The sequence below is a fragment of the Biomphalaria glabrata genome, chromosome 4 (assembly GCF_947242115.1).
Source record: "Biomphalaria glabrata chromosome 4, xgBioGlab47.1, whole genome shotgun sequence".
In the NCBI taxonomy this organism is placed as follows: Eukaryota; Metazoa; Mollusca; class Gastropoda; family Planorbidae; genus Biomphalaria; species Biomphalaria glabrata.
Window position 1 is genome coordinate 17,926,644 of NC_074714.1, and position 27,890 is coordinate 17,954,533.

The 27,890-nt window shown below is 37.0% G+C and overlaps 2 protein-coding genes across 3 annotated transcripts in view; one reads left to right on the forward strand and one right to left on the reverse strand.

Annotated features, from left to right (window-relative positions):
- The window catches only part of LOC129925731 (uncharacterized), a 166,639-nt gene that overhangs the window by 127,101 nt on the left and 11,648 nt on the right, over positions 1–27,890 (reverse strand). For both annotated transcript variants that reach the window (XM_056025953.1, XM_056025952.1), the window contains exon 2: positions 15,584–15,866. In XM_056025953.1, the coding sequence (XP_055881928.1) occupies positions 15,584–15,653 (70 nt within the window). In that variant the 5' untranslated portion in view covers positions 15,654–15,866. The remainder of the gene's footprint in view (positions 1–15,583; positions 15,867–27,890) is intronic.
- On the forward strand, positions 25,615–26,565 carry LOC129925802 (iron-regulated protein FrpC-like). The gene has a single exon (XM_056026442.1). The coding sequence runs from the start codon at positions 25,615–25,617 to the stop codon at positions 26,563–26,565; it is 951 nt and encodes a 316-aa protein (XP_055882417.1).

Sequence of the window (27,890 nt, forward strand, 5' to 3'; positions counted from 1 at the left end):
TTTGTAGCAGAGTGTTGGTCTTCAATTGTTTAGAATCATCTACTGATGTATTTATTTGTAGCAGAGTGTTGGTCTTCAATTGTTTAGAATCATCTACTGATGTATTTAGTTGGAGTCGAAAACATTTTGAATGCCAGGTTGCATCACTTTCTAACATTTTATAGTTTTTCATTGAGGCTAAACACCAATATTGATTACTGTAGGTTGTTAATACTAGATCTAGGTTGTTCTCACGCATCTAAGAAACAGAATATCAAAGATTTTCCAAGATAACTTTTGACATTTTACTAGATTTCTTTTCTTCTTTTCAGATGTTTCTCTAATTTTCAATGCTGAGCATGCCGTTTGAGATTAAGATTTAATGAGAATGTCCGTTAATAATTTAACAACTTTCTTTTCTAAAGGTGCGTGTCGTAAATTGGGTTACAAGATAACATTCTGAAAATAAACAAAACGATGATTGTAACTTTTCCAAGTAGAATGAGTCTGATGAAGCTTATTATGGATCAGCATGAATTTCCTAACTTTCCAAACTTCTCAGCAATAAAAATGAAGTTCGTGATGGTGTTTACATTTAGATGAAGTTCGTGATGGTGTTTACATTTAGATGAAGTTCGTGATGGTGTTTACATTTAGATGAAGTTGATGACGATTTTATCCTCAGATCAAATTTTTTGAATTCCTTCACTGACAGACTAGACTCTGACATTGAAGAAACAATGGATTACAAAGTGCCAGACAGTGGTACCAAGGATTCAGATGGAAAGAGGAACAAATGAAAACAAACGCAGCATAAGAACTTCAGCGGCTGTTTATCCTGGATTAAGGCGTGGAAATTAGTGTTATCCTTTTCAACTTTACATCACATCTAGAAAGGGGTTTAAGTCTAGGGTCTAATTTTTTTTTTCTAAAAAAAAATGCAAATTTCTCAACGTAGAAATTGAAGAGCATATCTTAAAAATTTTACTAACAAATTTGACAAGAAAATGTCGATAAAGCATCAGGCTCGTCTTTTCAATAATCTCATTATAAAATAATAATAATATTAAACTTGGTCTTGTATTACAATTAACTTTATTTTATATCAAAAATACTCTTTTTCTTCTTCTTTTTTTTCGCTTCTTTACTTTTGGTGCAATGATAATTGCCAGAGAATAATATTCAATCAGAGGTACAGAATAAGAAAAATAATAAATGCATAGTATTTAAACTATTCACTAATTGAAGGTTTACAGCATGTAATTTAAATTGTAACAAAGTTTATAGGTAACTATTTCTACATAAACATAATAAACGCTACAGTAGAACTATGTAAGTTACATTGATTCTACCGAAGAGATTTTTTTTCTTCAATATGTTTCTTATAATTTTTTTGTAACTGTGAAACAAAAGAAAAGGGGGACAATTGGTGAGGAAGGGGAAGCAAATCTCTAGTCGCAATGATGTAATCATTCATTGTGTGGTTCTCGTCGTGGATAACGCCCCAGGGAGATATCAGGAGTTTGTGGAAATGATCGGGTTCTGGGAGGGGGGGTGTTGAGTGTGCATCTGGGGGTTGAGTTACCTACTCTTCCTATCTCTTATAGTAATGAAATGGTATAGATAAATCAATAATTGATTGCCAGAGATATCCTTTCCAAAGCAAAGCGATGACCCTTTAGTTTTCTCAGATGAGAGTAAAAAAAATAGTTTTCGATGATAAGCTGACCCAAATTGACCCAATGAGGATTGACTGGTCGTCTGTTATGAGTAGTGCCTTATTGTCTCTACGGTCCCGGGTTCAAACTCTGCCTGCTATCATCCCTTACCGTCCTGCAGGAGTTTCTAACATGTAATGATCTGAAGGAACGTTGAAAACATATTAGTCCAAATCATACTTTCTTGCTACAAATCATACTTTCTTGCTACAAATCATACTTTCTTGCTACAAATCATACTTTCTTGCTACAAATCATACTTTCTTGCTACAAATCATACTTTCTTGCTACAAATCATACTTTCTTGCAACAAATCATACTTTCTTGCTACAAATCATACTTTCTTGCCACAAATCATACTTTCTTGCTACAAATCATATTTTCTTGCTACAAAATCATACTTTTTTGCTACAAATCATACTTTCTTGCTACAAACCATACTTTCTTGCTACAAATCATACTTTTTTGCTACAAATTATACTTTCTTGCTACAAATCATATTTTCTTGCTACAAAATCATTCTTTTTTGCTACAAATCATACTTTCTTGCTACAAATCATACTTTCTTGCTACAAATCATACTTTCTTGCTACAAATCATATTTTCTTGATACAAATCATATTTTCTTGCTACAAAATCATTCTTTTTTGCTACAAATCATACTTTCTTGCTACAAATCATACTTTCTTGCTACAAATCATACTTTCTTGCTACAAATCATACTTTCTTGCCACAAATCATACTTTCTTGCTACAAATCATATTTTCTTGCTACAAAATCATACTTTTTTGCTACAAATCATACTTTCTTGCTACAAACCATACTTTCTTGCTACAAATCATACTTTCTTGCTACAAATCATATTTTCTTGCTACAAAATCATTCTTTTTTGCTACAAATCATACTTTCTTGCTACAAATCATACTTTCTTGCTACAAATCATACTTTCTTGCTACAAATCATACTTTCTTGCTACAAATCATATTTTCTTGCTACAAAATCATTCTTTTTTGCTACAAATCATACTTTCTTGCTATGCACTGTTCACCCTCCCAGGTGTTTTTAAAAAGAAATCAACACCAGATTGCCAACCCATTGTGGCACTAACCGTCCACTCGCACTGGAAAGTTGTCAATGAGATAACCAACTCTATAGTGTATGTCTATAATTAGCTTGAATCTTCCCCAGAGGGAGAGAACAAATGAAATTGAAATCTGTGGGGTGTAAAATATTGATTTGTGTTTGTTTTAGTACGTACTAGAAAGAAATTAAATATTTATACGTCTTTTAGCTAATTAGATTTCTCAGAAAGAGGATTTTTTGTTCTAAAAATGTATTTGAGGTTGAAATATTGGAAGAACGAGAGAGTGAAAGAGGGAAATGGAGAGAGAGAGAGGTATTTCAAGCATTAATGTGATATGAAGATATACAACATGTTACTAAAATATAATTATGTATGACGAAATAAACAAAAGAAAGTCCATCTATCAATCTAATCTATCTAATCTACCTATCTATCTATCTACCTTTCTATCTATCTATCTACCTTTCTATTAATGAATTTGGGTTGGTGTTTCACTGCATTGGGGTTTGGATTCGGAGGTAAAAAAAAATTAGATTTTAAATTAAAAACCAATCTGGAAACGTTTATAACATGCATGAAGTCACTCAAATGTTAATTAATTCTGACTGGACTCCAAACTGGGTTTAATTCAAATTGTGACAGAGAGGAGTCCGTGGTAATGATCTGCGATGGGTGGGGAAAACGAGGGGAGCGGGGTGGGTCCTTGGATAGAACCCATACCATGCATCATGAGCTCCAGCGTCGGATGTTTCCAGTTCCATCCACGGGTGTACCCCCCATTGTTCCTAAATGGATGTCTCAGTGTCAACTTACACCAGGAACTGATGGTCAGGTTTATTGCAGGGGACACGCCAGACACAGGCATTCGTCAGTTTCACAGAGTAGAGAACCTTTCCTCATTTTTCTCCACAGCCACACGGCCCGCGAAACTTCTCATCGTTGGCATAGCTACAGCATTAGTTAGGTTTAAAGAGCTAACTGCATTCTGCAACTGTCATTTGTTTAAGTTTGCAGTCCTGTTCTTCTTCGATGTTAAACAATGAAGTATGACTTGACCTCAATCAGTTCATCCTCATGGTTTTAGCCTGTTCCTCATAATCTCTCTCTCTCTCTCTCCCTCTCTCTCTCTCCCTCTCTCCCTCTCTCTCTCCCTCTCTCTCTCTCTCTCTCTGTCTCTCTCTCTCCCTCTCTCTCTCTCTCTCTCTCTCTGTCTCTCTCTCTCTGTCTCTCTCTCTCTCTGTCTCTCTCTGTCTCTCTCTCTCTCTCTCTCTCTCTCTCTCCCTCTCTCTGTCTCTCTCTCTCTCACACACTCTCTGTCTCTCTCTCTCTCTCTGTCTCTCTCTCTCTCCCTCTCTCTCTCTCTCTCTGTCTCTCTCTCTCTCTCTCTCTATGTCTCTCTCTCTCTCTCTCTGTCTCTCTCTGTCTCTCTCTCTCTCTCCGTCTCTCTCTCTCTCTCTGTCTCTGTCTCTGTCTCTCTGTCTCTCTCCCTGTCTCTCTCTCTGTCTCTCTCTCTGTCTCTCTCTCTCTGTCTCTCTCTCTGTCTCTCTCTCTGTCTCTCTCTCTGTCTCTCTCTCTCTCTGTCTGTCTCTCTCTCTCTCTCTGTCTCTCTCTCTGTCTCTCTCTCTGTCTCTCTCTCTGTCTCTCTCTCTGTCTCTCTCTCTCTCTCTCTCTCTCTCTGTCTCTCTCTCTCTCTCTCTGTCTCTCTCTCTGTCTCTCTCTCTCTGTCTCTCTCTCTGTCTCTCTCTCTCTGTCTCTCTCTCTGTCTCTCTCTGTCTCTCTCTCTCTCTCTCTCTCTGTCTCTCTTTCTCTCTCTCTCTCTCTCTCTCTCTCTCTCTCTCTTATTTCTGTGTTCTGCTTCAGTCTTTCTTTTTGCAAGCTTTTTTTTTTTAATCTGTTTCAATTCATTAACGTGACCGAGAAATAAAGCACTTGACTGCCGAACAGATGTACTCCGAGTTTGAATCCCGTTAAAGACTGATATTTGAGCTTTGGGGTTTTTAGCACGCTTCTGAGTCCAACCATCTCTTATGGACACCTGGGGAAGTAAAAGCGGTTGGTCGTTGTCTGGGCTATATAGCACCATTGTTAAACATAGGGCCTAGAAACAGATGAGACGAGATCTCAAAAGTCTGACAAACATAGGGCCTAGAAACAGATGAGACGAGATCTCAAAAGTCTGACAAACATAGGGCCTAGAAACAGATGAGACGAGATCTCAAAAGTCTGACAAACATAGGGCCTAGAAACAGATGAAACGAGATCTCAAAAGTCTGAAAAACATAGGGCCTAGAAACTGATGAGACGAGATCTCAAAAGTCTGAAAAACATAGGGCCTAGAAACAGATGAGACGAGATCTCAGAAGTCTGAAAAACATAGGGCCTAGAAACAGATGAGACGAGATCTCAAAAGTCTGACAAACGTACATTTATCTTAAATAACTTTTACTGTTCATTAATCGAATCGACCTATTGATTTTTTTTATCTATTTATCTTTGCTACTCCATCGAACTTTTAAATATGGCTCCTTTTTTTTTTTCTCTTTTAAATACGTGTCTATTTTCTCTGCATACTTTTATTAGGTACCAACTGTTAAAACATTCGCTTTTAATTGAGATATTTAATATATTTTGTACTTTTAAACTCACTCTCTTTTTCAAAAGAGAAAACCAAAGAACTCAGTCACAAATTCAAATAGGATTACATCTATGTTCGTGTACATTTGGTAAAACATCTCTGTTCGTGTAAATTTGGTAAAACATTTCTGTTCGTGTAAATTTGGTAAAACATCTCCGTGTAAATTTGGTAAAACATCTCTGTTCGTGTAATTTGGTAAAACATCTCTGTTCGTGTAAATTTTGGTAAAACATCTCTGTTCGTGTAAATTTGGTAAAACATCTATGTTCGTGTAAATTTGGTAAATCTGACGTTGACTATCTATATTTACATTAATCTAAAACATAAATCTAGATCTAAATGTTAAACATAAACCAGATGCTCAGCAGACGATCACAATCGTCCATTTCCTGTGATAGTAAGTAGCATGCAGAAGCGCGTGCCGCCAGTCTGTCGGCTTGACCTATTGTCCAGTTAACTCACTTCATCACTTGTTACGTGGGACACAAATCAATACGCGTTGACCGATTCCGATCTTATCTATCACTCCCACCCAATCCCTTGTTCAGTTTGTCCTGGGCGTCTGCCGCAATTGCTCTCAATCAACGGAGGATTAGGGCTAGGCCTTAATTAATGAACATCGGATACGACACTCAGACTAGAGACAGACTTGAGACACATAGACTGCAGACAGACTTGGGACGCCCAGACTTGAGACACTCAGACTTGAGAAACTCAGACTTGATACACTCAAACTTGAGTCACTCAGACTGGAAACAATAAGACTAGAGACACTCAGAATTGAGACAGAAAAAAAAAAAAGCAAAATTTTTTAAAATCTTAAACAAACAATTCAGGATTTCAGTAGAGACAAGGCAATGAAACAAATCATACAGAAGCTAGTCATAACATTCTACATTTGACACAGACCAACTATCAAATTTAAGAATGACTCAATTTGAGATTAAACAAACAATCAAAAAAATCGGACAAAAAATCTTTTTTTAATAGTATAATTTACAGTCGTTCATAAAAAATGTAATTAAATACATATCTATATATTAACATATCTTACATGCTAATTACATACATTATAGTTCCCATTAAATTTAGGACAAATTTTAATGACAATATGGTGCTATGGGGTTCTTTTTAAAATTCCCATTTACATAGAAATAGACTGTCCGACGGACTAGGGAATAGGTGAAGGTAAAGATGAATAACTCCCATGAACTAGACAAAGTTGACATGGAGTTCAAATAATTGGGGTACGTCATTATTGCATGCGTTTTGACAAATATCACTCATCAAATAAAGACAACAAACCAATGAAAGAGCTAGTGATATTTATTTATTTTTTAGGTCTGGGTGTATTGGTCAGGTACTAGTTATGAGAACAGTGCCGCGCTGTCACGATTCCATGGGCATGGCGACAATGGGCAAAGGTATAAAAGGATGGTGCGCAGTCATCGATTATATGACATGATTCTATGACTTATGGAGTTTGTGTAACAAGTGTGTATGCTTTGGGTGTTTTTGTGGGGGAAAATGTGTGTGGTGTGTTTAGCAGACTTGTGGAAAACAATTAAACTTTTGTTCCACTTTCCATTGTTATTTTGTAGATTGTCACACCTATCAACGGTCAACCTATATGTTCAGTCTGGACTCTTATTTTAATCCGCAATTACAATTAGGTGCGTTTTAATATAGAAAATTCGAGACAGGACTAAACTTAGGGTTTAGAAAACTAAGGGTACCGAGCTCCATAATTTAACAAAAAATAAAAGTGTCCCTAAACAAATAGTAATTAACACCAGCATTATCGTATAGCGTGTCGTCATTTTGTGAATGAGTTCAAAAGCGCTAAATAATTAAAGAATAATTTTTCAAATAAAATTCTGCCCAATTCAATTACAAATTAGGAGATAATTTATATGTAACAAAGAACCAAATTTAAGATGCGTGTACTCGATTCTCGGTGCTTTAAATTATGTATTAAATTTCAGAAAAAAAAATGTATAGCTCAAAAACTAATTTAAATTGCTAGTTTCATTGGCCAGATAAATTAATACGTGTGAGGCTGTAGAATGAGAAGATGATGTTGCAATGATTTTGTCCAGGAAACTTTTGTATGATCATAGCAGACATCAAAATGGCGGTAAAGTAAACACTGCTTCTATAGCAACTAGGCACATAATTTAAAATGGCGGTAAAGTAAACATTGCTGCCATGGCAACAGAGTACAGTTTTGACCAGAGCGTACCTTCTAGCCTTCTTCTTTTCAAATATTTCTTTTACAGATTTTTTTGTTCCCTTTACGCAGTCATTTTAATGTAGAAACTTGAGAGCCAATTAGGCATTTAACAAACATAGAGTTCAAGTTGTGTGTATAAGACCTAACAGTTTTGCCAGGTTTTTTTTAAACTGCATTGTAACTTTATTTTTTTTTTAAGTCGGTGGTTAACCAAATGAATAATTGTATAGTTTCTTAACTGCGCTTTCTGTTCGGATTTCAGGGCGGACTACATTGTACACAATGTACACATGTCACACAGCGGTGCAGTATCATTATATCGTCGCGAGACATTTGTACAAGGTGGGGGTATGTTGGGCGTGCAGCGAGTTCAGCAACACTTTTTTAAAAGAATGTATATTAAAGGAGATTTCTATGCAACAAGCCATTTGATGACATTTAAAGAGCACATCACTAAATGAAGCAATAATGTTTATACTAATTGAGACATAATGCCAAGTGTTGCATTGTAGTATTCGTATTTATGTTGGCACCACCCTGTTACAATTTGAAATCGTATGTTAAATTATTTCTTTTTGTTTCAAATTATCACCTCATAAAACATGTCAATGGTCGCTAACGTTGACTTATTATACTAATAAGGCTTGTCTTCGATTTGTGAGGAAAACAGTATTTCCCGTGGCTGCGCAGCCCCAGCTGTGACCTACAAATTTTGCCACATCCAGGGCAAGCATAACCATTGTCCGCAGGCGGTCGATTTAGATTTTCTTTTGGTCGTCTGCGTTTGTCCTCGGTAGCAGTTTTTCTTTTGGTCTCAAATGTGTATCCCGCGGTTTATTATTATTATTATTAGTCTACATTTATTCTCAAAAAGACTGAAAGCTCGTGCTAGATCTAAAAATAACCCATAAACGCTCAAGGAAGTTAAAAATTAACTAAGACATTACAATAACCAGGATATAGACATTTCTAGATTTTAAATGGATAGTTAGATCAAGACATATTTTTTTTTTTTAAAAAAGGGGGTGGTGAGAGAAATGTGGGATCTTTAGTTCATTGTGCTTCTTTTGAAATGTTCTCTGTAGTGTTATTATCCTTACAAAGCTTGTATCAACTCACTTTGTCTGTCTGGTACAATTCTTATACAAGTTATTTCTCTCAAATCCAATTTTCAGGTAAAGTTAAAACTTTGCACAATTAATATGTTGAGGACTATACATGAATCAATGGAAATATTGATTACTTATTTGATTAAGTAGTCGTGATTAACTAATTTGCATTATGTATTGAGAGTGCTAGTTAAGGGGAGATAATACTTGTATGAGAATAAGTTCGTTTGCTAAAAATTTGAAACTATCAAAAGATAATTATCATTTGTTTATAAACGCGTATAGTTCCATAGGTAGGAAACATACCAATAACATCCAAATCTAGAGATTAGCAAAAAACCTGTATAAATCTGAAACTGTATATTCTGTAAGTCTAAGATATAAATCTGGCATACCAATTTGAATATTTGCTTTTCTGTAACATAAACATCTGCATTATATCTGTCTTGGAAATATGAGTACCAAATGAGTGTTCAAGCAATTGGCTGATTTGGCATAGTTCCTGAATTCCATTCCTGAGAATGAGTTATATGGATTTTGTACCGCTTGAGATTTCTGGTCATGTGTAAGTTGATTCAGTTTAATTTAGCTAGTACATCTGGCATCTGGTGTCGATAGTAAAGGTCAGTGTTCTGGCCACACAGTACTATCACAGACTGTAGTCCACTGTGTTTCACCTTTCTTAAAAGAAACCTAGGACAAACTTGTACATATGCTCCTTCCTTCTTAATACTATTAGTGCTTGGAATGGGTTGCCTGAATCAGCCAAGAAAACCAACGACTTGGCAGAGCTTAACTCACTTACGAACATGACTAGACTGACACAGGGACACGCGTAGGACTCAATCGTCCTCTCGTTTGAAGTAACGTCTGTAACTTATAAGATAAGTAGAGAAGACCTTTACGGAGTTACAAAAGAGAAGGACATCCTAACCTATAAAACGAACACTGCCTCCTTACTATGGGGGCCCGGGATAAAGAGAATCTTTTATCACCGTCAGCCCATCGTACAAATAATTGTGGCCCTGATCACCCGCCCTGCGCCCCGCGCGCTGCTAAAGCCGCCCCTGGAAGTTTCACTGCAATACAATGTTATCTGCTGGTTTCGATTAAAAAAACAACTGTTTGCATATTTGTACTTTCGATTCGCTTAAACAGAACTGTAAGAATGTAATCGGGAATTTCCCCTATACACACACGCACGCACACGCGCGAACACAAACACAAATAAACCAGATTGTTTTCATCAGTTAATCTTGTATGACCAGAAGTTTACCGAAACAAATCATACAGCTATAGAAAGCGCGTTATCACCACCACTTAACTAATTAAACCTGGAGTGTATTAATCATCGCGATAAAACCGAACAGCGTATACAGTGACAAGGGTGATTATCTAAAAATGTCCAAATAACACAGTACGAGTTATCGAACATTTCTGCTCTGGAATACTGTATTACCAGAAGAAACCGACTGTCTTAAAGACCCTTCAGAAAAATCATTTTAAAAGTTGTTTTTTTTTAAAGTACCAAATTCGCCTTGTTATAAAGATGTCAGTTAAATTATCATTTCGACTTATTTCAACATAAATATGTTTGTCCCTGATCTTCTACCCTCTTTTAATGTGGTTGTCATTATACGTGGAGTTACACAACAATGACAAGACAATGGGAGTGTGAAAGACAATGGAAGTGTTTAGAAAGACAATGGAAGTGTTTAGAAAGACAATGGAAGTGTGAAAGACAATAGAAGTGTTTAGAAAGACAATGGAAGTGTTTAGAAAGACAATGGAAGTGTTTAGAAAGACAATGGAAGTGTGAAAGACAATGGAAGTGTTTAGAAAGACAATGGAAGTGTGAAAGACAATGGAAGTGTTTAGAAAGACAATGGAAGTGTTAAGAAAGACAATGGAAGTGTTTAGAAAGACAATTGAAGTCTTTCTATTAAGTCTTCAACGGACACTTTCTAGATCTTTTAAATTTTATATTTGATGAAAACAGATTTTGTTGTAGATTCTTTGAAATTAATTATCCATCAATCATAGGAATTAAGAGTTCATTAGCTATTACAGAAATTATCTAGCTAGCTCAGAATAGTTCTCAAAGATCTTATCTGACGACTAATTCAGACTTTAAAAAATGTAAGGCTAAAAACTACAACAATATCATAAAGATGTTCCATACAGGAACTGAGCTTGATACCATTGGTTTGGAAGTCTGACAGCTATCCTTTAGCCATAAACTTTCAATCAATGAAACGTACGATACGATCTCTTTCATTTTTATCAACACACAACTCTTTCGCTTCACTAGAAACTGACGGTCTTATTCCCCGCCGTGTAGCCCGTTTGAGAACCATTCTTTTATTCCTCCATAAATCTTATCCACAAAGACAGATAATCAAAATCTGAACGTGAACATTGAGCCGTAAACTTGAACGATAAGAAGATTGCAGGACCAGCAGATCACAATCACTTTTCAAGAGTGTTGGTTTAAGCTTACGTTTCCATGTTGTTTTCTTTCAGCAATCCTAATCCTTGTATGTACATTTGTGTCCTGTGGTTCTACAATGTATTGCGCTGTTCATCATTTGATCTCATTCGATCCGATAGTTCAGTGCAGTATGGTTCTTATCATATAAAGTACTGTGACATTGCAATGTAAATGTCTTTATCGGCTGAGGCAGTAGCGGCGTTGGATACCAAATGCAGGGAGGCCTCTGAACAAAGCATAAAGGTGTGGTTCGCTTAGGTCTACTAGGCACTAGTAAATGAAAATGAAAAGATGTTAGATAAAACTAGAATTTGTATCAATTTCGATTCAAACGAAACACTCAGATGTAAACTACACCCCCGCAGTCCCCTCCCCCCCCCACACACACACAAAATCCGAATAAAACGCACATCCTAGTTTTAATTCTTAGATTCCACGAGAGTAAAACAGCCTGTGTGAGTGTAAGACAACCTGTGTGAGTGTGTGTGTGGGTGCGTCTGGTTGAAGGGTCAATGTCAGGGGTAATTCTTAGTCCAGTCAGATAAGATGACCAACTCCCCAGCCTGCACCCTTGACCTGGTCATTCTGCACGTGCGGAGTATGTGTCCATGACAGGAGCTATTTCAGTTAGTCCTAGACTGACTCTAAGCTCCAGCCATGTCCACTGGTTTGAACTTCTGACTTAAGTGCAAGAAGGAATTAAGTGTGTGTGTTTGTGTGGAGTGTGTAAAAGTTTTTGTAAGTGTCTATAATCCATTCTCTACAACAATTTGGCTTCACCCCAGAACTGAATAGATTTATACGAGTGGAGTCGTCACCAATACAAATAATTGTATTTACAAGTGGTCAATCTTATAATGGGTTCAATGGGAGCAAATTAAATCATGTTAACTGATACATTTGGTTCAACTTATGGCAGAAACTGGATTATAAAAAGATTCTCAAAAAATGGGAGGATAATATCAAAGTTCGAAACAAAACAAAGAAATAAACGTTAGCAGACAAAAAGATTTAATATCGTGAAACTTTTGTAAAATGTGTTTTAGGTACAATGATACTGAAACAATGGGCCCTGTGATACGACGCTTTCTTGTCTCTTGGAACTTGTGCTCTAAAGAAACGCACCTGAGGAGATTGTGCTGAAACGAGAGACTAATAAGGACGCCCCAATTGAATCGACACATTTGATAATTTACGTGATATATGTAGTGAACAGTCTAACCCTGATACCTTATATAGCGACAGGGACTAGGCTGTACCCGTTATGTAGTAAAGGTCTGTAAGCTAAGCGCTTAACCACACAGCCACCGGGTCCCCCTAATACCAATGGAAAAAAAAAAGGGGGGGGGGTATTTCTTATTAGAAGTACAAAGTTGTACAACTACTTTTGTCTTCAGCGAAAACCAAGAACAAAGTAATCGATCTACGCCTCCTGCTAGGTGGGATTTTTTTTTTAGTTCAACAAATGAGTTCATTGGCTGAATTGATTGCTGGGTGGCGTTGGTGGTTGGCGTTGGTGGTTGAAACACACTTGGGAAATTAAGCACATGGTGAAACAAGTTCTTGACCCTAACCCTAACAAGCCTCTACACAAATGTCAAGGCCTGTGACTTCGTGGCTTACAAGTATTTAACATTCAAGAAAACAGACTTTCACACGCATACAAGAAAACGTACGGTCTCACTAAGCATCAATTCTAAAGCTTGCATTCAGTGAACCGATAATTCTATACTTCGAATTGCAGATAAGTATATGTGTATGTACTTGTAAGGGAGTGTGTGTTGTGGAAGGCATAAGTATGTATGTATATAAGTATGGCCTTTTTCCAACTAAAAACGTTCAGTTTGTTAGATCTGAAAGTGAAAGACAAAAGGACAGACAGACAGCATAAAACAAATAACGGATTATATCCGCTAAAAACGAAAATCTAAATATGCTCTAAAAAAAAAACATTTTCACATAATTGTTTCAAAATAAGTTTTAATTCAAGAATACAAAAATGTTACTACAGAATAGAACGTAGACCTAACACCACAAAACTCAGAAAATAGCCACAATACTCGGATAATGACCACCACACAATAAGAATGACCTGGCTACACAGACCACTAGAAAGAGACCAAGTTAGCTTTTTTTTTTCTTTTCTTTAAGACTTCATCCCGTCTAGTCCCTCTAGACCTACGAATTCTTTTAACTAAATTAGCGGGACTTTGAAATTAGATTAGCCACTCGTCTATCACCCGAGGGAGTTATTGCAAGCCCCATTCATTGCCTCCCCCTTAGCCCGTTCAAGCTACTAACTTCTTTTAGCGGGTCTCACAGCCCCGGCAGAGACTGGTACGAATATATGTCGTCAACTATGTTCCCATATAAATATCATTATGTACAGTTTAAAATAATTGTGTAGATATTAGTCAAATATGTAGTCAATATTGGATAAATCGTATCAAATATGTTTAGTAAAATATATAGTCATGTATGCGTACTATTATGTACGCAAACTGAAACTCTTTAGCCATATTAGAAAGGTCTTCGGGGGTAGAAAAGGCCTTCCTTCAGGGAAGAGTACCAGGAAAAATAAGAAGAGGCAGACAGAGAATGCGATGGGAAGACAACACAAAAGAATGGACAGGCCTGTCGCTGAAAGAGGTTCTTTCAAAACCAAAGGACAGAGAAGAATGGAGAAAGATGGTCGACGATCTTGAGTGGTGCCCCCAACGGCCCAACAGGAACTTTAACTCGAGATTAGCCTCTAGTTGAGTTGTGTTTGCTGATCGTCTAGGGGCAGCATGGAAGACTTCTCCCTGACGGTCTCTTGCACCCCATGTTCACAAAAGTGGACCAGATCTCAACGAGGACGCCATCATAATATTGGGACATAGACGCAAGGAAAACGCGCTAAACAAAAGCACTAGATCAGTCCCAGAAAAGGACGAAGCGATTAGACATTGACAACATGGTGATATCTATATAATGATGCTACAATTATAGATGGATGTCGCATTTAAGTGATAAAAGAAAGAGATGAAACTTACACGACCTCCAGTACATCAAGTACTTGAAGTGTTTCAATATCTCAGAACTTTATGAACCAGGGCATGTTAAAAAAGGATCACTCTTGCTAGACCAACTGGCTGGGATAGGATGACCTAGATATGCGGTCTCTATGACATTTGACTAGCCTACCACTGTATGAATTGCGTTAGAGTAACAACACAAACACGTTTAAATATCTGAGTGTAAGTCACTAGCCAAGTTGTAGTAATGACCGTTAAAACATAATCACAAAATATCGATTTTAACAGGTTCCGTTTTCACTTTCGATCTGAAATAAGTATGGCTGCCCATAGGGGCAATACTTCATATTAGTGTTGAACTTTTTTTTTCCCACCTACTTGTAATAGGGTCAGAAGGCTGGACATTATTGGTGTAAATTATAGTATAATCTACAATTAGCCTATATTCAACAATGGTTATCACCCCCCCACACACACACACACAGACACACACCAATGTACTAATACAATAATTCTCAGTATTGCTTTTTCTTTATACTTCTGTAACTGCAGATCAATATTTGAAGGGGAAAAAATGAACTGGTAAATGAGATTCTTTTATTTAATTTGTTTTGTTTTTGTTCAATTGTAAGATTTCTAAGATTCTGTAACATTTCCAATGATGTGTACTGTATATGAGCCAGTAAAGTAAAATTAAAAAATATATAGATTTATTTTAAAGAACATATAATACACTAAAAATTCATATTTTATTTGTCATTGAAAAAATAAGAAAAAAATGACTTGTATGGTGACTGAGCCCGAGACATTTGCATTATTTACAAATACTGTCCAGAACTTTCATTGCCCTTTATCATTTTAATAAATTATAGCAGTAAATAAACAATTGGTCTACATCTATACTATGCCAACTTCCTATCGTGTCTTGTTTATATTCCAAACGTATTAGCACCATTCCACATTCGCACCACCCACTACGCACCCGTGCTTTAGACCAACTGTCAAGTTTTGACCTTTTTTTTTCATGAGAAAATTTAATAGAGGAGAAATGGTTAAAAAAAAAGGTTAGTTAGTCAATGTTGAGGACACCATTAGATCTATAGCCTTGACAAAGACATTGTTGATGACACCATTAGATCTATAGCCTTGACAAAGACCAAGCGAACAAAGTCATTGTTGAGACACCATTAGATCTATAGCCTTGACAAAGACCAAGCGAACAAGTGACTCTTAACTGTGCTAGCCTGTAAGTTTTAGACGAACATCATTAACATGCTTTGTGCTCTTAAAAAAAAAATTAGATGAAGCCAAACTTACCCAAAGTCAGCGTGACTCCTACAGTAATCCATCCAGGCAACAGAAGTATAATCCTATTCAAGGCAAGCATTGTTTGTGGCCAGGCTCCGCTAACATTTTATGCTAAAACCTCACAATCATTGAATTGAGACAAGTCCGATAAATTGAACCTGTTCAATTGCGTCAGCATCGGACTTGAATGTGATCCAAACTTCTCAATCCTAGAACTGGAAGTTAAATCACTTGTGATCAGCTGAGAGAAGAGACTTGTATTCCGCGTTCTATTCAATTATCTGTTCAGTTTCTGAAACATTCAAAAATAAAAAGTCTAATTAGTTTTTCTTTGGCTATTTCATTCCACGTTTGAATTATTACTGACTTCTTTTAGCGTTCATAATGCTGTGTGTTTTGTTATGTTGTCAGGGTTGGTTTCTTGTTTTTAACTCATTTTCATTTAGCTCTATTGAATAGAAATAAGATAAGAACAGACATATATATATATATATATATTACATTTGTTGAGAACGAGAATAATAATACGTTTTAATCCATCGGTTAAGTGGCCGAGGTGACACACCTAGGAAAATATTATTTTACTCAAAGCCAAAAAGATATTGACGATCAAATATTTTATTTATTTATTTTTTGGAGGGGGGGGGGACGGGGGAGAGAAAGTTTAAGCTTTATCCCTTATCATTGGGTACACAACCCTTCTTCAGTGGTGTCATATTTTATGGGTCCTAGTGATGCTATCAACATTCATGGGACTTCATCTAAGCCCTAAGGTATTTAGTTCTTTGTGTGTGTGTATGTGTGTGCGCGCATACATTGTCAGTAAGCAATTGCGCTCAACAAATATCTACCCAACTAATCAGGAAATCGAAATTGTGAAATAATTCTTGACATCAACCCAATATAAAATGTCATTTGTTATCAGGCGATAAAATAACAAAGTTCATGATTTTAGTTTCTCTATAAAGTAACCTTGACAGTCACACATGCCGAGTGAAGGTATAACACACTGTCTTTACTTAACCGCTTTCCGTTCTCTTGATACTTTCTTTTGTCTCTCTTTTTTTTCTCTCTTTTCTATCTCTCTGCTTCCTCTTTCCCTCTCTCTTTCACACACACTCTTTCCCCTATCTATTTCTCTCACTTTCTCTCTTTCTCACTTTTTCTCTCTCTCTCTCTCTCTCTTTCCTCTCTCTCTTTTCTCCTTCTCTCTCTTTTCTCTCTTTTTCGCTCTCTCTCGATCTCATTTTCTCTGTCTCTCTTTCTTTCTCTGTCCCTCTTTCTTTCTCTGTCTTTCTCTTTCTCGCTTTCTCTCTCTCTCTCGCTTTCTCCCTATCCCTGCTAATGAGTTTCTAACACTGCATTCAATGATGTAAATTATTTCGGTTCAACAAATTAGTTTTCCAATGAAACTAAATGTTTAACTCTCTCTCTGTCCTGTCACGTATTAACTCATTCGTGTCGCGCTGGACAACAGACACTTCTGACTTTTGATCTTCACTATTGCTGTGATGTGATCGAAAAAGAAAAAAAAAATTTTTACCGGAACCAGATCAGTTTTCTAAATTTATTGAGTGTGACTTTTATAAACATATTATATCAGTTAAAAACTCAAAACGACTTGCGTAATGAATAATCTGTAATATTTACAATTTTATAAAAAGTCAAATGTACGGTCAAGTAACAAGCGAAACGAAACAAATATAATTCTTTAGTTGAGAATCTATCGAGTAACGAATCTAAACTATGGTCGAGATTTTCTTACATGTCAGAAATTATAGAGCTTTTTTTTTTTGTTTGGTGTATCCGGTGTACTAATAGCGGAAGTGTGGATAAGCTCCGTTTTAAAAAGGTGTGTAACAGTGTGTGCACTTGCTAGCACTGGAGAGTTCCACTTTCTAAGCTTTTCTTTTTAAAGCCCAAACTAATTAGAGAATGAAGGACGTAATTGAGTTCTACGTTTATGACTTAAAACTTAGTCTAAGTCAAATGGACAACTAAACAGATGTAATAAAGGAGATTCGATACAATGATGTACTGCCCTGCATTAAAGTATGGTTAAAACTATAGCTCAATTCTTGTCTTTATTCTTAGTTGGCGATAGTAAACTTCAGTTTGGCGTCTTTGACATTGTTTAGTTTATCGTGACAATCTCCAACATTAAACAAAACTATTCAGTTATTGGTGAATCTAGAATTTATTTGGTAGTTTTTACATGTGCCCTAGAACCACATAAGAAGATAAGAAGAAAAAAATCCTTGTTACATCGGAATGCAGAAACGCTATTAGTAGCTCAAACGGTTTTATTACACTGACTGAATTAAAAACAAGTCATCACCCTTTAAATCCGCAATGATTAATACATAAGAACATAATGACAATCGTCCTGTTAGGAACATGTGTAATGGGGGCCATAATCCACGATCATCCACGAGGGAGCTCTGCCGAGATCCTTACTCCCCGCGCCCTTCACACATCATAGACACAACCACCCCAGCTCCTCAGAGAGCCATAATTTACCTAAACACCGAAAAAAGTTTCCCCCAGAGCAGTTCCGCCCCTGTACCTGAAAAGTAAACAACCACTTATCTCTCGAGCTAACTATTACTGTGTAGAACCGCCGAGTTGACGGTCAAGACGTCATCGCTCTGTTGCAAAGGGGCCGTAAGCGAAACAAGGGGATTAACTTATCATAATACCGGCCGACATCTCCGGGCCACGAAGTAGCTGTTTCAAGTACGAACGTATAATCGGCAGTAAAACATGGCGGCTAGGTCGGCCGATGATATGGCGTCGAAGGGCATAAAACTATACGACTAGAGTTCTAACAATGATCGCGTTGCTTAAGAGTCAACAGAAAAGATTTTTAAAGAGTAGAAAGAAGCTTTCATTATGCAATGTCTGAATAAAGTACTTAGCGTGGAATCCAGGAAAATTGAAGTCAAGACTCTTGATCTACTACATAACTACCCCAGAAGTTAGATCTAGATACATATTCATTGGGTAGATACATCATACAGATGTGGATCTAGTCTAACTAAAGCCAGTACAGTTATTTATTGAAAGCTTTTATCTTCAGTTAATACCACAGCGATGTTACGTCGGCTACCAGAGGTGTTCTAACAATGTAATAATTAATGTCGTGAAGTCTGTAAAGAGATAACTTTCTTTTTGTTTGTCTGTATTTTTTGTTGTTTTCCTATTATTTTGGTAAGCAATCAGTAAGTCAATCAGCTACTATCGACTCACTTGGCTCCCGTTGTGTTCAACGGCGTATTTTTCTTTATTGATCTAAATATAGATTCCAGCCGAAAATGCAAGAAGACATAAAAGAAAAAAAAAGAAGAACAAATCGGTTTAAGTTGTATCTATTATAATAAATAAACAAGTATAAAAGTACACTATTATTTTAAATCAATAATTCTTTATGGAGCTGACAACTCCTCATTCTATTTATTTCTTGAAATGTTTCATTATTGCAAGGAGTCATTCCACTGAGCTCCACATAATTAAGCTCTTCTATTAACTGTCCAGCTAATAATATCTTCACAAGAATGTGCGTAAAATCTTTCTGTACGTCTATTTATGTATTCAAGTGTTTGCAGAATACAAAGAAACATTGGAGTCACGTGATGGAATTCCCGATGAAAGCGTGTTAGTAAAGTTTCCCCTTTCAGATCTGCGCCTCCAATGTTCAGTGTTCAAAATATATTTAAAAAAACTAAGAACATAATATGATTTAAAGTATAACGGTCAAACCAGAGTTTTCGCTGTTTTGTCAGTTAGGTAAATATCTTTTACCCAAATATATACATAAACTTTCACATTTGTAGGACAATCATTAGAGGGGATTTAGAGCCGTCTACGAAATACCCATTCAGTTTCTACCTAGTTTTATTATATTTTAAACTCATGAAGAGTTTACAAGGTACTACTAGAAATTGTAAAAGCAAGCAAAATATATTTAAAATTCTTTTAAAAAAAAAATCACCAGAAGGGGAAAAATCCGTTCTTCAAACTATATCTACCAATAATGTAAAAGTTATTTCCTTTATTCGATATCAAACAAAATAATTAATTACCAATAGTTAATTCACTAATTGAGTATTTTTTATAATTGATTCATGTTTTTTTAAGTACAATAAATAATTGTTTAAAGTATCAGCTTGATCGGAAAATGATTTAGGGAGAAACAGCGTTAACAATTATTTAAGGGAATTAAACCCAACAATTTCAGCCATATCTGTGAATTCTGAAGTATTAAGTTTCTCTTGCTGGTATTAAACAAAATAATGAATTACTAGTAAATAATTGTCTAATTAGTTTGTTTTTTTTAATCCACTCATGTCTCGTCTTACTACTACTTTACGTCTTGTTTATGTAAATGAATAATTGTGCGACGTTTCAACTTGATCCGAGAATTGGGTGTTGGAGAAATCACGTGTCTAAACTGAGTGAGTTGATAGAAGTTCTGTACACATCTACAGAGTGAGTTGATAGAAGTTTTGTACACATCTACAGAGTGAGTTGATAGAAGTTTTGTACACATCTACAGAGTGAGTTGATAGAAGTTCTGTACACATCTACAGAGTCAGTTGATATATGCTTTGTAAAAACAAACAAAAAAAAGCAAGAGTCATGTATATACAACTTTCGTAGTCGTTCTAGTCTATATGTGTTTAGGCGTACATGTTGTTGTGTGTGAGTCAGCATCATACGTCATGTCATATGACTGTGTGTGTAAGAGTATTAGAAGAATATGTGTTGTTATATGCGTGAGTGTGATAGTGTAAACTGGTCAAACGGCGAGTGACTATGGTGTGTGTGTGTGTGTGTGTGTGTGTGTGTAAGTTGAAAACAATACAGTGTATGTTTGTCCTGTATGTTATCTTACAGTCACCTTTATCCCAACACGCGCCCACTCTCCCATTTCGAGTCCCCTTACCTGATTCTTCCATATCGCCACTGTGACATTTCTGTTTGGGAAAGTAACAAGGGTAAGCGATACGTTTCTACAAACTTCCCTCGCGCTCTTCCACAACTTCCCCCCAACCCGCATTGATTGACTCATGGGCTAGTTACCTACCCCAATGCACGCCCTCTTGCCGCCCCCACACTCCACTACCACCACCTAGACAGCCCCGCTCCTACCTACGCCACAGCGCTCAATGTTCAACCATACAAATCCTCACAAAGCTTGTATTGACCAGTGATTCATTTTAAACAATGGGTAAACCTACTCCCCGACGAAGGTCAAGGGTAGATAACTGCCCAGGTGGAAGGTGAGTCCAGCCAGTAAGACTACAGGCTCACACTGACCAATATTAGTCAAACCCTATATGGTATTAGCAAAGCACTTAGTTAAATAGTATCTTTTCTTTTTTTTTAAACTATGGGGATAAGTTAAAGGTAGGATATGTGTCATCAAGAAGAACAAATAGAGGGTCCTTTTTTTTCTGTGTTACACCAGCGTTACTTGTTGCCGTAACATCAATGTTACATCAATTTACATCAAAGTTACTTCATCTTTACATCAACCATGCATCAATGTTACATCAGTTACTTCAACTTTACATAAACTTTACATCAACGTTAAAGTTACATAAATGTTACATAAACGTTTTATAACTTATCCTCTCTCGAGGCTCATTTTCGCGAACAATATCAATGAATTCATTAAAGGACGGGGAAGGGAAGAAGCAAAAACAAATGGGAGTGCCATCAAACGTCCATGCCGACCAGCTAAATGATTAGGCCAAACAACAACCACATAGACCTTAAAGCTGTGTTGAAGTCCATGCCGCTGGTACACAGCAAAAAGGAGAGTCTTATATTCTGTAGATGATTTTAAGTGCAGTGTACAGAGTAACGTTTTTAAAATTATGGTTGGATTTAAAAAAAAAAATTATGTGTCATAATTAAATGTGTTTGATAATGTTTGGATTGGCATCGAACAACTGTCATATTTTTGGGTTAAAGTTGTCTGATTTGTGTAAGTACTTCAAGATTTTAACCGTCTGCTAATAATCGAAACAATAATAATACGTCAAAAAAAAAATTAAAAAATAAATAAAACAAAATAAAACACAAATAAATTACGAAAAAGAAAAAGACAGATTTTAAAATAAAAATTCCATTTACGAATAAAAATAATCTAAATGTTATCTTATTTAATCTTGTAATTTTTCTTCATTTTTAACTCATTACTACCAATAAAGAGAAACTACCAATAGGATTCAAGCATCCTATTTTGACCAGAATAAATGCCGTGCTCTGAAATCTAATTGCTGTATCATGTTTAAATTCATGATATTACGATTTGCTGTAATGTAGTAATTAGGTTAAGAATCAAGTGTGTAATTATCTAGTGTGTAATTACTGCAATGAAAATGGTAATGACGTCGAATACGATTTTGACGAAAAGTCGATATTTTTTTATGCCAATGGAGGCCGGAAGCTGTAATATATCAAAACAAATGACGTAATAGATCGTCTGCAATATTTTCCTTTCAGGAAGTTCTGTGTCGAGAGACCAACAATTTGAAATGAGTGGTCAAAGGCGGTTGGGCTGAAGTTTCTGGCTAACTTTGGTCAGTAATTGATGGTTTTGTTTTAGAAGCGGTCATTACAGCGGCACGTGGAAACAATGGGTCATATTGGATTCTAATTCTTTCTCTCTCTCTCTTTCTCTCTCTCTCTCTCTCGCTCTGTCCCTCTCGAAGTCTGTCTCTCTACGTCATCCCCTCTGTTTCTCCTATCCTTGCAGACGAGGCCCGGCTCTGAAGCGCGAGCACAGGCGAGAGGGGCGACAAGAGATCATATAACGGACAAGTTAAGCCAATAATTATAGAAACATGAGGAGATAACCTCTTGGATATTATCAATCTTATTCTCCGCCTCAGCTCTGTGTTCCTTCCCCTTACGTGTGTGTTGGGAAAACACAGAAGTCTTTCAAGCTAAAAATATACATGTAGATCTACATACAATCTAAAAAAATTAAAGAAGGAAATGGCATTTGCTCGTTTTGTGTTATGCATTGTATTTATACATTGTAGGGCGCCTTTGTTTTGTTGGGGTTTTGTTGGTCTATTCGGGCGTTCCTTCGGCAATGAAGTCCAAACCTCAGCAGGACGGCAGGGGGGGGGGGGATGGCAGCAGACAAGATTTCGAACTCGGGGCTAACGAGGCGGCAGTCCACACGACCAAGAAGCCATTTACATTGTATGGTATTTTTTTTAAAGCTTGTTTCATAATCTAATATATATATATATACATTTTGTTATAAAAATGACGTGTACATATTATTATGTTTGGTGAAAATGTGACATGTGACAGGAAGAAATGGTCATTGATATTATAATATTATTTGTCAATAACTATAACAAGGGGCGAGGCACTCGATATTTTAGGAGATTTTAGCCTTTTTTTTTTTTACAACAAATCGTATCTATAAAATCTTTTCTATTATAATGTAAATATATCCAAACAGTAACTAGCGGAGTTGTATAACATAGTGATTGAGAGACAGAGAGAGAGAGAGAGAGAGACAGAGAGAGACAGAGAGATAGTCAGGCAGAGACAAAGAAAGGGAAAGAATAAACCTGAGAAAAAGAGACACATTGAAAACAAAAAGGGGGTGGAGACAAAGACCGAAAATGAAGATACAAGAATAAAGACAAGACAGTGCAAAGCGTTGGAATGTGAAATATTTTTTTAGCGTCTGTCCTCCTTGATTCTTTCCCTTGTAAAATATGTAGAGAAAATGTGGAAATCTTATGGAGTGTGTGTGATGTGTGAGTTTCTATGGTGACGGTGGGAAAAGGTTAGCGTTTCTTTGTGAATGATGCAACATCGATTGCATTGTCGTCATTTCGGTCTTAGGAGAGACCACTCCAGAACGTGGGACTGAACGGTTGTGTTATTGTAACGAGTTCGTTTTTGCTAAGAAATACTATTACTTAAGTCTAGTACATTTATTTGATTTTATATCAACTTCATTCTTTGTTGTCTATATTCTAAATAAAGTTATATATAGTTTTGTTCACACGAAGGTACTCAAGTTATTGGAAGTCTTTTTAGTTAAGTTATATTACTCCTACAACGGTTTAGTTGTCTACCAGCTGTTTGGTGCTACAATGAAACGACCGGAAACAACGGGACGGTAGAAAAAATAAAAGATAGTGAAAATTGTGACTCTTCTTTTTAATGTCTTCAAACATAAACCTACAAACGAACCCTACGCTGGAGATGTTTACATTTTTTACAGCCACTTTTGTTTTTAATGTCTTTATTCCAAAACAAGGGCATTGTAACTTGCTCAAAAATTAAAAATAAAATCAGAACTCGTGAATCTTTTCAAGAGGCGGTTGACAATAATTTAATTAATAAGGAAATGCAATGTCATTAATGACAAGACAGAGAGAGAGACAGAGACAAGGGCATATCTGAATCAAACGTACACAATCTGTGGGAGAAGGGAAAGACCTTAGTGTTAGATTACCGCCTTTGCTTGTTTTATTCAGTTAAAGGAAGAGAGACAGAGCCGGGTGGGGGGGGGGGGAGGGGGAAAGAGAGACAGAGCCGGGGGTGGGGGGAAAGAGAGACAGAGCCGGGGGGGGGGGGAAGAGTGACAGAGGAAGCGATTAAAAACGGATGTAATTTTGTGCGTTATTGCATAATTTATTGTCAGTATGCGAATGAGTAATGAAAGAATATTTCAATGGAAACTTGGAATAAAGCAATGGCTTGAGGGTAACGTCCTCTGTGCATAGAAGTACGTGAGAGTTACATAAGGCCCTGTGTCTATATGTCTGTTTGTCTGTCTGTCCGTCCGCCAAATATTTTTTTGTAGCTTAGCTACTGCATACGGACAATGTAAACAAACAAACGCCTAATACAACTTAAAAAGACTCTTCTCTGTCACTGACGAACTCATTGCCTTCGTTATAATTCCATTCCGCCCTGTAATTCTTCCACACCATTCCTACCCGAGGATTCCCTTGAAGCGTGGATAGAGTTACACCTCCTCAGAACTCTCGGTATAACCTCTGGCAGGACGGTAAGGGGTGGAAGAGGGCAGAGATCCATCTCAGGTCCATCGCACTTACTATAATTTTGCAATCAAAGCAGAGAAAGAGAGAAAGTCTAACCACACGACCTCACTATAATTTTGCAAGCAAAGCAGAGAAAGAAAGAAAGCCTAACCATACAGTGAAATATTCTGATGCAGTTGGCCAGGAAGTATCCAGCTCTTAAAGGCGTGCGACATAAGTCCTCAAATAACTGGAACAAATGATTGAAGCCCTCTGATGAATGCCACCCACTAATATCATTTCACAGACATGTTCCTACCTTCCTTCTAGAAGGCTAACACACACACACACACGCGCACGTACACACACACACACACACACGCAAAAGCTACACTCAACACATATAACCGAAATAAAAAGTGGTTTCACTTAACATGAACCCCCCCCCCCGCCTCCTTTTCCTTCTTTCCCCATGACAGATACGACCATGTCTCTCTCGAGCTGTTATTAAGTGTCAGAGTTCACAGCCACGTTGACGGCACTGACAATGACCTTGTCTGTCTGCTGGTGTGTCTGTATACAAGGAGGACGGGGCGTTAGAAGGGTTAATGGCAGGGGTGTGTTGACATTTGCTAGATTGGGGGGATGCGACCAAGAAATGCAGGGGACAATTGTTTGGTGGTGGCCGTGGGCGTACAGTAGGTGCCGAGGGAGATGACAGACAGGCGAAAAAAGGTAGCAGGAATGAATCTTAAGGACCAAAGCAAACGTATAATGTAAAAGTTTTATTGATAGGATTCTCTTAGATGTTAGACAGTATAATATGTGCTAAATGAAAAAATCAACATCAAAGGTGATCCAAATGAAATTTCAATTGACTCAGATCCTCGAGAAGCTTAGACACTTCATTGTATCTCCTTAGTATTAGTTGATTGGGTAACTTGATACGTAGGATTTTAAGTAGCAATAGATAGAGTCCACATTCGCTGAGATCTAGATGTTTCTCCAATGGAGTTTGGTGATGGTAATGACGATGTTTCTCCAATGGAGTTTGGTGATGGTAATGACGATTTTTCTCCAATGGAGTTTGGTGATGGTAATGACGATGTTTCTCCAATGGAGTTTGGTGATGGTAATGACGATTTTTCTCCAATGGAGTTTGGTGATGGTAATGACGATGTTTCTCCAATGGAGTTTGGTGATGGTAATGACGATGTTTTTCCAATGGAGTTTGGTAATGACGATGTTTTTCCAATGGAGTTTGGTGATGGTAATGACGATGTTTTTCCAATGGAGTTTGGTGATGGTAATGACGATGTTTTTCCAATGGAGTTTGGTAATGGTAATGATGGTGTTTCTCCAATGGAGTTTGGTGATGGTAATGACGATGTTTCTCCAATGGAGTTTGGTGATGGTAATGACGATGTTTCTAAAATGGAGTTTGGTGATGGTAATGACGATGTTTCTCCAATGGAGTTTGGTGATGGTAATGATGGTGTTTCTCAACTGGAGTTTGATGATGGCAATGACGATGTTTCTCCAATGGAGTTTGGTGATGGTAATGATGGTGTTTCTCAACTGGAGCTTGATGATGGCAATGACGATGTTTCTCCAATGGAGTTTGGTGATGGTAATGACGATGTTTCTCAACTGGAGTTTGGTGATGGCAATGACGATGTTTCTCCAATGGAGTTTGGTGATGGTAATGACGATGTTTCTCAACTGGAGTTTGATGATGGCAATGACGATGTTTCTCCAATGGAGTTTGGTGATGGTAATGACGATGTTTCTCCAATGGAGTTTGATGATGGCAATGACGATGTTTCTCCAATGGAGTTTGGTGATGGTAATGACGATGTTTCTCCAATGGAGTTTGATGATGGTAATGACGATGTTTCCCAACTTGTACTACTTGTAGTCAAGGGAATCGGGATGAACATGTTGAAACAAATAATGTGAGAACGAAAGAAAGAGAGAAATGTCGAGATGAACAAAACCAAAAAAGAAAAAAAGAGAGAAAGAATAAGATGATAAAGAGATGGAAAATCACCAGGGTAAATCATCAGGACACACTAGCTTAGTAAATCACCAGGGTAAATCATCAGGACACACTAGCTAAGTAAATCACCAGGGTAAATCATCAGGACACACTAGCTTAGTAAATCATCAGGGTAAATCATCAGGACACACTAGCTTAGTAAATCATCAGGGTAAATCATCAGGACACACTTGCTTAGTAAATCATCAGGACACACTAGCTTAGTAAATCATCAGGACACACTAGTTTAGTAAATCATCAGGACACACTAGCTTAGTAAATCATCAGGACACACTAGCTTAGTAAATCATCAGGACACACTAGCTTAGTAAATCATCAGGACACACTAGCTTAGTAAATCATCAGGACACACTAGCTTAGTAAATCATCAGGACACACTAGCTTAGTAAATCATCAGGACACACTAGCTTAGTAAATCATCAGCACACACTAGCTTAGTAGATCATCAGGACACACTAGCTTAGTAAATCATCAGGGTAAATCATCAGGACACACTAGCTTAGTAAATCATCAGGGTAAATCATCAGGACACACTTGCTTAGTAAATCATCAGGACACACTAGCTTAGTAAATCATCAGGACACACTAGCTTAGTAAATCATCAGGGTAAATCATCAGGATACACTAGCTTAGTAAATCATCAGGACACACTAGCTTAGTAGATCATCAGGACACACTAGCTTACTAAATCATCATGGTAAATCATCAGGACACACTAGCTTAGTAAATCATCAGGACACACTAGCTTAGTAAATCATAAGGGTAAATCATCAGAATACACTAGCTCAGTAAATCACCAGATTAAATCATCAGGATACACTAGCTCAGTAAATCATCAGGATACACTAGCTCAGTAAATCACCAGATTAAATCATCAGGATACACTAGCTCAGTAAATCATCAGGACACACTAGCTTAGTAAATCACCAGGGTAAATCATAAGGACACACTAGCTTAGTAAACCACCAGGGTAAATTATCAGGACACACTAGCTTAGTAAATCACCAGGGTAAATCATCAGGACACACTAGCTTAGTAAATCACCAGGGTAAATCATCAGGACACACTAGCTTAGTAAATCACCAGGGTAAATCATCAGGACACACTAGCTTAGTAAATCACCAGGGTAAATCAGGACACACTAGCTTAGTAAATCACCAGGGTAAATCATCAGGGTAAATCAGCTCAGTAAATCACGTTGGCAAATCATAGAATAAATCAAACC

What these genes read in the sequence shown, in the direction of transcription:
- LOC129925802 (XM_056026442.1), top strand. Translation starts at nt 25,615, where the DNA reads ATGGAGTTTGGTGATGGTAATGACGATGTTTCTCCAATGGAGTTTGGT.